The sequence below is a fragment of the Chelonoidis abingdonii genome, chromosome 10, assembly GCF_003597395.2.
Source record: "Chelonoidis abingdonii isolate Lonesome George chromosome 10, CheloAbing_2.0, whole genome shotgun sequence".
Classification (NCBI taxonomy): Eukaryota; Metazoa; Chordata; order Testudines; family Testudinidae; genus Chelonoidis; species Chelonoidis abingdonii.
Window position 1 is genome coordinate 7,532,977 of NC_133778.1, and position 12,508 is coordinate 7,545,484.

At 41.1% G+C, this 12,508-nt stretch overlaps 1 protein-coding gene across 4 annotated transcripts in view; it reads right to left on the minus strand.

Moving 5' to 3' along the window:
• PCNT (pericentrin) overlaps window positions 1–12,508 on the minus strand; it is a 282,663-nt gene that overhangs the window by 24,602 nt on the left and 245,553 nt on the right. For all 4 annotated transcript variants that reach the window (XM_075069898.1, XM_075069897.1, XM_075069895.1 and 1 more), the window contains 3 exons: window positions 8,944–9,660; window positions 6,535–6,812; window positions 6,024–6,126 (listed from right to left, as the gene is read on the minus strand). In XM_075069898.1, the coding sequence (XP_074925999.1) occupies window positions 6,024–6,126; window positions 6,535–6,812; window positions 8,944–9,660 (1,098 nt within the window). The remainder of the gene's footprint in view (window positions 1–6,023; window positions 6,127–6,534; window positions 6,813–8,943; window positions 9,661–12,508) is intronic.

The window sequence follows — 12,508 nt, forward strand, 5'->3', positions numbered from 1 at the left end:
TACCCCTGCCGGCCGCCGCTCCCTCAGTTCCTTCTTGCCGGCACTTCCGACAGTTACGGAAGGAGCGGGGTGGGAAGGATATGAGCAAACATCTCGAAGAACAACCAGTTACAAAGGTGAGTAACCGTCTTTCCTGCGTGATTTGCTCATACTCGATACCAGTTATGGTGATCCAGCCTTACCCTAGGCAGTGGGGTCGAGTGAGAGGTCACAGTGCGCAACACGCAGAGCCGAAAGGCTGCGTATCTCTAGACTGCGTGGACCAGGGCGTAATGGGAGCACAGGTGGATGCACGGCCGAGGACCAGGTGGTCTGGCCCTGCATATTTCCTCGGACGGGTTACTCGCGCATAGGCAACGCAACACGTGCTGATAGTAGCTGGCTCTGTTTAGAGTGCGCAGTTACTGGCCGAAGGGAGATGGGCCAGTTCATACGATGCTCCCGTTAGAGGAACGTCACCCACGAGGAGATCCTCTGTGGTGAGATGAGCAACAACACCCCTTAATGCTCAGCTACGGCGACCAAAAAGCTTGTGGAATCTACGGAACGGTTTCGTTCGTATATAAAAGGCGAGTGGACTACGCACGTCTAAGGATGTGTACCTGCTGCTCCCTGCGAGGAGAATAAAACGATGAGGTTTCGGGAAGAATACAGTGGCGAGAATATTGATCTCTGTTGAATAGAATAGCCAAGACGGACACTTATGGGTACACATGAGAATAGGCGGTGTGGTAGCCTTTTTTAAAACAGGCACTTCATGTTGTACTATTTGATGTCCCGATTCCTGTCGGCAACCTTACACGTCCATATTGGCAGGCTCCACCACAAGGGCGCGCAGCTCTGACACGCGCCATAGCAGAAGAAGTGCTATGAGCACACCCAGGGCATGCTGTCCTTCATCCATGGACCTAACGTAGGGACGGAACCACGTAGCCCGTGGACTCCCTGCTTGTATGGTTGGACACTACAAGACACGCCACACACCCAGCGTTGAGATCGCCGCAGGAATGGGGGGCGTCGCGCGCGGGTGGCGAGACCTGGGTCAAGGGCGTAAGACGCTTCCAGCCTTTAAGGAATCTAGCCAACCATCGGACCAATGTCCATGTCTGCAGATTAAGATAACCACTATGGTGAACTGCCTGATGAGAAGCCAGACGCGCCCTTCGTCTCCGGGTGGAAGGTGGAGATAGCCTCGCTATATCGTTGAACCCGGAGAGTTGTACTAGCCGCCCAGGCCTTGCTGCTTTACGCGAATCCCAAAGTAATTTGAGGACTCGATTGGTGCGAGAGAAACATCGTGGGTGTAAGCGCCTCTCCTGCGCACCAGCCACGTAAACGTTTCCATTTTGGCTACGTACTGTTCCCTTGTAGACGGTTCCTACTTTCCAGAAGCACTGCCTCCTCACTGGGAAGAGCAATGCAACTCGACCTAGTCGCCACGCAGGGAGCCACGTCTGGAGGTGCAGCACTGGAGGTCGGGGTTGACAAAGCCGGCCGTGGTCTTGCTTATCGATCCAGGTAAAGCAGGCAGGGAAACAGGTCCAGCTTCCAACAGTCAGCAGCAGAGAGAACCAATGGCTGCGGGGCCATGCCGGCACTGGCAAGCGTGAATGCTAGAATCAAGCGGGCCCTTGTCCTGCGCACCTTCAGAAGGACCGTTGACGGGCAAATCAACGGGAATCGGATATCGGGAAACGCATTAGAAGAGGTTGGTCACTCCACGGAATTTTCAGAAAGGCGTGTGCCACCCAGCCCGGCTCGCGAACGTTGGAAGAGCAACCATCGGGCCTAGCTTCCTGTTCCTGCGGTGGATGCAAAGAGGCCATTCATGGGATGCCTCCCATCCATCCTTCGGTTAAGAGGCCAAAGAGTCCAGTTCTCCTTAAAAAAAGCAGTGTGTCAGAAGTACTATACTCTCAAAATGTTTCAGGCGTGTTTATTTACACATAAAATGTATTTAAAACATTTTGTCAATTCCTTCTAATTGCCTCCAAAATGTATCTCTCTGATGTTTACTACAGGGAGATATTACTTACTCTAATATGAATATCTGATTATGATTTTTTGTGCAAGACCTTACACCTTTAAGAGTTTCTTTTTACGAAACACTAAAGAAAAGCTTTGGTTCAAAATAAGATTTAATCGTTAGAAAACTCTTTTGCAATGTCTCCTGCCCTAGGTTTTTTCGTTGGACGTTTTTTTCCAGGCCTTGCATTACTTGTGACCTTCATAATAACAGACATTGTAATGACAATTCAGGACTCTGTGCTATGTCATATAGGTGTTCTTTGTTATTTACTTATCAGGAGAATGCTATTTACGCCATAACCTGAGAAGTTTATCAATTCCAGGTGCAGAACGAGAAACCTGAACCTCATGGTATACGAATGTAACGCTTTGTGTTCAGATTCATTGAGTTGCGCCTATAGTTGTATAACAACAATGTTATGGTTACAGTTCATATTAAAATACAACAAAACCTCCTACTTAATTACCATTAGTGCTCTGATTTTTTTATAAGCTTCAATAAAGGCAAAAAATGTTGTTGAGTTAAGTCTGCTTTGTAGCCTGAATTCTGAATTAGGAATGTTGTCAAATGGTGACTTTACATATAAAAAACTTGACCTAGGTTTTTGTTTGTTTGTTTTTGAATAATTTAAATTACATAATTTGGTCTTTTAGTTTTTCTAAACTGGAAACCTATCCAATGCTAAATTTTGAGGGACAATCTCCCACTTCATTGATACTTATTTGCTTTCTGCACCAAATCTCTGTACAACTTTTCATGAGCCTGTTTCGCGCGATTATTCAGATTCTTAGTTTATCGAAACTGTATTTTAATATCTATTTCACCTAAATTTGGGTAAGTGCTGATTATGCTACTATACTGTATCATTAACTTTTAAAGCAATTTTGCTTTGTGCAAATTCTAAGCACTGTCCAGATGTCAGCTGTCTTCCCCAATCCTATATCATATATATTTTGTTTTTTAAACATTTACCTTTAATAACCATTTTTATCAAGTGATGTTTTTAAAATAATTCCACATTCTTGTATGTTTTGCACCTTTGATAGATAATATGGAGCTCAAGCCAGCTATTGTATTAGTCAGTGGAATAAGCTTACTCAGTGGCTTTGGATTGCCTTATCTATACAAGTGAAACAGTAACTGACTTAGCCGACAAATGTATAGCCAAATGACACAAAAAAGAACTGGAATATAAAACAACAGCTAAATGTTTTCTTATAACTTATTTTCGTTTCTGAAATAAACATAAGGTGTTACCTTGAAAACTGTTGTAGCGTTTCAAATTTGTTCGGAAATATAATATTTGATTTTTTCAGTTTTCTTAGAACTTGATAATTAATCTTTGGCAATTGAGTAAGTTATTTTTGTTATGAGCCACGATTTAGCAAAACTGTTTATTTATGAGTTGATACTGCCTCCATCCCCCCACCCTTCGCTGAGTGAGCTCTGAGTATCTCGCATATGTTTGCTCGTTGATCAGTTTACCTCCTGTTTGGTTTCATTTTCTTTTTATGTAGTCCCTTGTTGGATACTACAAAGACCTGGATGACAAGTTTATCTGTTGCTAATAAAGTCTCTAGTGAACCCTCAAGAAGTGAGGAGTTTAAAATGGAAAAAGTATCCAAAATCGCCATTCGTTCCCATGGCGCCCATTGATATGATTAAGTGATTCCTCTATCTAGACTACGGGTGGAGGGACTAAAATGGATTTGCTCAATATATTGGCATTCTAAATCTGACTTCTATAGCCTACTGCTTCTTTATTATTAGTTACAGATCCTGTGAACCATAACTTAATAGTCACAAGAGAGTAGTTAAACAAGTGTTTTTAATTTTAAACTGGATAAAAGACTTTATAGACTAAGTCTCGATTTAAGTGAACAATGCCAGAAATAAAAAGACGATACTGTATTAATAATGGAAACTGTTCAAACATAGGCAGAAGATAAGAGGGTGCTTTTTGGCACCGCATATGGTCTTCCTATAAATAAAGTCTCTCTTATGTAGCTATGCAGCTAATTTATCTTATGAAACCTGAATGGATAACCGTTTTGCATAAATTTGAAATTTGTATGTAGAATTACACCCATGGTGACATTTTTGTTAGACAAGTTTTTTTTTCAGACAAAAAAAATGCAAGATTAGGGCGTCCAAGGGGCACCAAACATTACAATTCTGTGCCTGCTTTCACCAAATTGTTGTCACGCACTTAAAACAAGTCATTTTTTTCAAAAAATATTTTGCTTTTATAGAATCCAAATTGATTTTTTTTTTGAAATTTATTTGAATTTTATCTTTATTTTTTTTAAAATTTGAAAATGTTAAAAATGCTTCAAAGCTCAAATGATTTTTCAATCTTTCTCACTTTGCTAAAAAATTTTGGACAATTTTGCTCCTTCCGGATTTTTTTTTTCCCTGAATTCCAAAGAAATCAGGAAGGGAAATACGAGCGTACGTACTCTGTGCAACAGACGAACATCCAGGGCTCTGAGGTCGAGCAAATTGTAGGACGTGTAAACTGGGAGCCAAACAATGTATTAAGGTTAGGTTTGTGAACCTGATATTCTCTCTGATATCTGATGTAGCTGCAAAGCCATAGAAACAATGTCAATGAATGGGGTTATATCATCATCCACCCTCTCGAGTGTGTGGACATTAACTCTTTTGTGATTATAAGAGAAGTCCGGGCCATCGACTATCTCGCGAACTAAGACGTTCTGTGTTCTGTTATTATTTTTTAAAATTTAATACAGCTGAACTATGCGGAAAAGTGAACAGGGGAGGCCTGGCAGATATTGAAGGTCATATATTACCCGCCATGACGGCGCCACTCTAGGGGGCGACCTGCCGGCCCGCTGGAGTTGCTAGGGTAAAAGTCTTCCGACAAACGTGCACGCACGGCACGTACACCTACTGGCATGGATATGAGCAATCACTCGAAGAAGAATCACACATTCCACCTACCTTCCCATTACGATCAGCAACATCGCTTTGACAACTACAGCAATTACTTACTTGAAAAGTAATAAAAAGAAAGTATTGTGGGGTTTTTGTTTCTTTTAATGTGATTAAGCAGTTGGAAACAATGAGAATTGGCAGTAGGTGACCAGCTCTTCATGGAGAAACAGCAAGTTTTCTTCTCAGACTGTGCTCTGTAGCACTGGTCTAATTATAAAAAACACACCCAGAGATTTTGAGTCAGAGGGACAGGTTCTCAAAAGTCATCTTCAAATATTTCTCACAAGGTTTTTCTAGGAGCATGTTACTGAAAGAGTGGTAAAGGCAGGCTATAGCCACAAAGTCAAGATTAGGCTTTTTTGTTTAAAGCAGTTAAGAAAGGCTGGACAGATTGGGTTTAGGGAATCTCCTTCTCCATTTACACGGAACTGGATTGAAATATGACTTACAGAAAGAACCTGAATGACAGGGCAATGTTTTTGGAAGATTTTAAAGCTATATTTAGTTCGAGACATATTTTTGTACCCAGTAAATTCTTCCGCACTAGTTAACTTGGGTCTTGGACTATTCCTAGACTGAATACAATATCCAAAATACTATGGATGCTTCAATTAAATCCTTCCTCCTGTGACTTCAAGCCACAACTGTGCTTTTGGAAAACTACTGAAAAATTTGCTAAATGGTAAATCTGTCTCTGGATGCCTATAAAACAGGAAGCAACATGTGCCATAGGGGAGAGCGCCCAGGGGTCAATTTATTGTGTCTAGACTAGACACGAGAAATCAATCCCTGCTGGATTGATTGCTGCCTGCCAATCTGGCAGGTAGCATAGACATACCATAAGATGAACACACATCAACTCAATAAAAGTAAGATAATAAGTACTAAACTGTTCCCCCTTCCCTGCATCCCCAAGGGAAGGGAGGAGTTAGTCCCTTTGGAAGTTGTACAAAGGTGCAGTTTACATGTAAAATTGCAGCCAAAAGCAGAAATAGAAGTATATTGAAATAAAACATATATATGTTGTCTCCCTTACCAGAGGTGTAGAAGAGGTCAATAACTCCGATTTCAGCTCCTTTAAAGTATGCAATAAAGATGCTATAGCTTCATCATTTGATGCAGACCAATCATTAACTGTTCTGTTAAATACAAATTATCAGGTTTTCAGTAAGTGGCTTTGTTTGCTGTTATTCTAGATAACACTACAACATTAATTATAACTTTTTACTAGAGTGAGCTTTTTACTTCTGGAACTTTAGAGGCGTAATTTAACTGTGGTGGGCTGAGAGTAGCAATGTTTCTTAACTTCTACGGTAGGAAATTCAAAACAGTGCCGGATATGGTTTTAGCGCAGAGGCCTACATTTTGAAACTCGAGCCTTTATTGTGCGAACTCAGAGAAGTGAGAAATCCTAGTAAGAAACAGAAGTGCCATACTGGATCAGACCAGTGATGCAGCTAGTCCAGCAGCCTGTCTCCAACAGTGGCCAGTGCAAGCTATTTCAAAGAACAATAGCTTAAAACGATTTAAATATTCTTACTACTCACTTGTCTACAGTTTTATATATGAACTCATTTAGGTGGACAGCAGCAAAAAGCAACTGTTGCCTTATCTTCTCAAGTTGCTGCTGCTGCAGGTGCAATGCTTCAGTCTCAGTTGTTAAGGACAAGTTGGCATTATAATCATTTTTTATAGGACATGAAGAAAGCTCTCGCTGACTTTTCTGAGAGGCAAGATTTCTTTCTTGTTTCTCTAATTCTGCGAGTGTCTGCTGCAGCTCCTTGATTCTGTGTTCATCCCTCTGGTGTTGCAACTCCAATTCATGCTATTGGAATAAGAATAAGAAGTCATCGGTAATTTACATGTACAGACTGCCAGTAAACACCACACTTATAGATATTACTAAGTAACAACGACAGCTCTAAGATGTGCACCTTGCTGATAGAACTATGTAGATCAAGCCTTTGAGACCAGATAGCCAGAGAATACTGCAAGGAAGAGGTTACCTGTCTAATTTATTTCACTTTAAAAAAGTTAAAATTAAAATATTATTTTCTGCTTCAGTCTCCTGCACATAGAATTACTCTTCTGCCACAGACAGGAGAGAGGGAGACTCTTCCAAAGACAATTCTGGCATCAGAACCACCCCCTCAACACAGCCTGGCCCTCAAAGCTCCTGCTCTTCTACCTGTGAACCTTCCATTTTCTGCTCTCTGATGGTTGCTGCAGTCCTTCCCAAGGACAGGGAAGTTGTACATAAGAATGTGCAGCAGGGCTTTCTCAGGCAGAAGCTGGGATATTTTGCCTGTCCTGACCCAGGCTCACTTCTCCATATACTAGGGTTGAACCTCAGAGCCCTCTCCCATTCAAAAACTGTGCAGGAGCAAGGTCAGGCTTGTTCACTGCAGCTGCATTCCAGGCAATGCACTACAGGGGTCCTGGCCAGCGGTCAAGCATCCATCATCGAGAGGTGTCGCTGCCGAAATTCAGCAGCATTTCGGCGGATGCTCGACCGTTGCCACGGTCCTTCATCTGGTGCCCACCAGACGAAAGGGTTGGGGACCAGTGACTTACTATGAGAACCAGTGCACTGTGCTACATTCAGGTATGCTCCCTCCGTGCAGTATCATAGCAAACAAAGTCTCAGGAGCAGCTGGTTGCACAGGGATCCTGCTCAAGGGGTCATTTTTCCTATAACCCCCTTATAGCCACTCCCTATCCCTTCACCTCCTTCCTCTGACAAGGACAAAGAAGAAAAATCTTACTGTGGTAAACACTCCTGAAAACAGCCCTGTCAAGAGCAGGCATAGCTTGCACTTACACTCCCCTCCCCTTAAGAGATTTTCCAAAAGGAGGCAGGGTCACAAAGACAAGTCCCACATCAGTGCTTCAGTCCAACAGAGGAACTCCCCAGACACCCCAAAAAAAACAATACACACACACACAAACTCCTTTGTTTTCTTAATCCTGCTGGAGACAGCAACCACAGTCTGGAAACCAAGGAGAGAAATGTCCATCTGAAGAAGGAGAGTACTCTGAGGATGGAGGGACAATGATGAACCTGAGCAAGGTCACTCTTGCCCTTTCAGCACAGCGAATTCTACTTTTTAAATTAACAGTCTCCAAGACTCTGTATTGATAATCAGAGGAGAAATGTGGTCAACACTAGATGCCTTTTCCACTCCAAGGATGAAGATCCCACTCCCATGCCCCCATATGTGCCCAGATTTCCTCAACATCATCAAGGAACCCTGTGGTCACATGGACAACATACTACCCAAACCCAAGGCAATTCACAAACAGCACAGGTTGCCCAAAGATGTCTTGAGAAATGGGGAACTGTCCCTAAGGTGACTTCCAAAGTAAGAGACTGCTATGTACCATTGAAGTGAAACACATAGGGCAGTGTGTAAAATGGAAATTCCATTTCATTGGGAATTCTGAGGTTCTGAAACTTGTTTTCACTCTGGTTTGGAACAAAACTCAAACATTTCAATATTCTTCACAAAAGAAAATTTGTCCTAGAAATTCACTTCAGATCAAAATGTTTCATTTCAACAAAATGAAAACATTTCATTTTGATTTCAACTTTTATTTTATACTATAATATATATTAATATACAAAATAAAAATTCAAAACAAATTCACTTAAAAAGGAAAAATCAAAATGAAATGTTCGACAGTCAGAATGGGATACTGTCGGAACTTTTCTCCTTTCTGTGAAACAAACTATTGGTGAAATTTAACACGATTTCACAAAGCATTTTGATTTCAACAGAACTGCATTTTCTACAGAAAATGGCTTCCTCAAAGGTTTTCTGACTAGTTCCACAAATGAAATACTTGACACAAGCGCTAAGAAAGAACATATTCTACATATTGTGATCTACCATATAGTATAGCAAAATTATCTGGCTGTTTCAATATAATGGCAGATCTGAAGTTGAAAATCTCACCACTCTCTCTTTGTCTTTCTGCCATTCCTTCCGTTTCTCAAATTCTGCCCTTTGCTCTTCTCGTCTCTCTTTTTCCCATTCTTCTTTCTTGGTTTTCTCCTGTTCTTTCATTGTCCTGAAAAGTGTCTGCAATTGTTCCCAATCAACTTTTAGTTTTGCCTCTCTTTCCCTCTGTATCTCCAAGGAGCGGATTACCTCCTGTTTTTGACTCTGCAGAGACTCCAGTGTAGCTCGTAACTTGGTACTGATTTCTCTTTCCTTTTGTGTTTCTTCACAACACATTTGTACCTCAGCTTCTAGCTGCCTCTTAGATTGAATGGCTTGCTGGTGTGTCTTCTCAATTATAGCAGCTAGCTCCATCGCACGGGATCTCTCTGCATCCAACTGAGCCTGCAGTTCTTGCACAAAGGTTTGTTCCACCAACGATTCTTTATGCTGACAAGAAGAATCTTCATTTACTCTCATACTCAGTTGTTCTGTCAAAACACGTTCATGGTTCAAGGCATTCAAAAGCTCTAAGGAGTGATTCTTCTCAACCTCCAAATTTCTTTGTACCTCTGTCAGTTTGTTTCGTTCTTGGGACAGCAAAGCCTCACATCGAGAGTGTTCAATTTGAAGTTCCTTACGGAGATTATCATTTGCTGATTTTTCATGCTCTAAGGCCACTGACATTTGATTATTCTGAATACATTGCAATTCCAAAGCAGCCTGCAATTCCTATTAAAGAGAGGTACACATATTAACATTATAACACAAATGCTTATTTGTAGGCCATTCAGACTCTCTAATGTCATATTTCTACATTGCACTTATTTATTGCATTTAAAACAAATTAAGAAGCAATTAGAATAATTTACTATTAAACAATTAAAATCTAGACAAAGGACATTTTCCAGTGCTTAATGATATGTTAGGAATTCAGGCGAGATTGAGGAGCATCACACCTGGTGATCAATTCCAGAAACATACTTTTTCCTCTTCATACTAAACAGTTATAAAATGAAAGCATAGACAATTAAAAATATTTTAACAGGTGACAATTTCTACATTAGCCAATCAGATTGCCTAAATGACATCTACAATAGAAATAGGCTAGGTTCATCTTCATTGTGGAAGATATAAAAGAACAAAACAAAACAAACAAACCACCTCACATGAGGTTCTGCTACTAGGGGAGGTGAGTCCTTGGACTTTACAGCTTCTGGTTGTTAAGAAAGCTAGTACTCTGAAAATAGTCAATATATTTGAATCATTTCTTGTAAGTCAACCTCTTAGTCAATGCATCTCTCATAGCCCTTCCTGCAGAAGGGTGAGGAAGTTAAGGTCAGGGTAGTTTTGGTCTTCTTTTGTCTTGGCCAATGTGCCCTGTTCTTTTCCCTGCTTCAATACATTTTTTGTAAGTTCCTTCTGGAGGCTTTCGGATGACAACCCCACATCTATCCCCATGACAGAACCCCCCACCCTCTCCCCGAAAACAATGTAAATAAAGAGACAGATCCAAAAGGAAACTCAGACAAGATGGAATTAAAAACATATGAGCTATACATATAAGGTGAATTACTGAGGTAAAACAAGTGAGTATTGTTTTTGAGAGGCGCTTCCATGGTTTTTCTCATTTGGCTCAGGCTTACCAGAAGCAATCACTTATTTACACAAATATAGAAGACAATTATTTCTAAGAGAAAAGGAAGAATATTCTGCAGCAGCAATTAACAAGCAACAACTCCTGCTAACTGGGGAGGAAATAGGAGGAACTAATTACAGACAAGTGCTGACTTTTATACCTCAACAAGTTGTGTCTAGCTACACCAAGACAGGACCATGATAGACTAGATGCTCTAATGTAAACCTGAAACAAACGGGAGCAGAATGCCTCTGTTCTAGCTTTGACAATTCTTTCAGTCTCTTACTGGGACAAAGGAGAAGTGGTGAACTGTTATTTACATGTGCATACTTTGTTTTTAAGACAGGAAGCTTCTTACAACCAGAGTTCTTTGAGTGGCTCCACATATTCCCACCTATGAAGACTGCACCACCTGGTGATGCCTAACAGTAGAACCTTTTCCAAGCACTGCCTGTTGGAGCACGTGCATGCCCCCTCCTAGCCCTCTTCTCAGTATTTTTGAATGTTCCATGGGTGAGATTACATAAGGGGACACAGTGTCCTCTACTTCCCCAGTTCCTTCCACTGCTAACCCAGAGAGACCATAATAGCACTCTGAGAAAGTGGGGAAGGTGGTGGGAAGTGTGAATATGCAGAGTCATCTTGAAGAATCCTGGTTACAAGAAAATAACCTCCATTTCTTTGAGTGGCTCTGCATATTCCCACTTATAGGTAGTTTGACAAGCAGTGCTGAAAACCCAGGAGGTGGAACAAAGTCGTAATTAAATCACCACCACTTTGCCAAATTTGGTATCCAGTCTAGAAGCTACATTCAGAATATAATGTTTAGTGAATGTGTACACTGTCTTCCAGGTAGCAGCCTTGCAAATTTCCCTAATAGGAACATGTTTAAGATAAGCAAAAGATGCTGCTACTGCTCTAGAAGAATGAGACTGTACCACAGAAGGCATAGGAATTTCTGGTAATTTGTAACACTGACCTATGCACTGTTTAACCCCTCTGGAAACAGTCTGAGCAGGAACACTTTGACCCATATGATTCTTAGTATAAGAAATAAACAATCTAAAAGACTTCCTAAAACTATTGGTTCTATCTCAGTAACATGCAAGAATCCTTCCAGCATCTAAAGTATGTAACACAGGCTATGTCTACACTGCAATTAGACACATGCGGCTGACCCTGCCAGCTGACTCAGGCTTACAGGGCTCAGGCTGCAGGGTTGTTTAATTGCAATGTAGACTTCGTGGCTCAGGCTGCAGCCTGAGCTTGAGCTCTGTAAGCCTGAGTGAGCTGACATGGGCCCACCATGGGTTTTTAATTAGAAATACCTGCAGACTCCCACTTATTAGCATGAGGTTTCTGGGGAAAAACCTGGTAAATTAGTTGTCTGATAGGAAACTCAGACACTATTTTTGGTAAAAACTATCGATTAGGTCTAAGAACCACCTTATCTTTATGTAAAATCATAAATGGCAAGTTAGCCCTCAGGGTGTGCAATTCTCTCACGCTTTTGTCTGATATCATAGCAATAACGAAGACCATTTTAGTTGATAAATATAATAAACATTTTTCCAAGGGCTGAAAAGGTGACCTCAGGCACATGTAAAACCAAATTTAGATTCAAAGATGGGACTGGATCCCTTAAAGGAGATTAGGGACCTTTATAAACCTTTTAACAGAATCATGTACAAACAGCAATGTACTGTACCATTTACTAAAACACAGTAAGCTGAAATAGCTGCTAAGAAAACTTTTAAAGAAGAATTAGATGGCCCTTCAGATTTTAAGTATATTAAATATTCCAAAAACTCCACCAGAGAGGTCCTTTGGGGCCATCTGCCTGTCCCAAGTCAGGATAAAGGAGCAGGTTTGGGCGTGGGGCTAGCAACTCCACCCCGTAAAAAATCAACTTGCTACAGAAACACCAACAATAGAGACAAC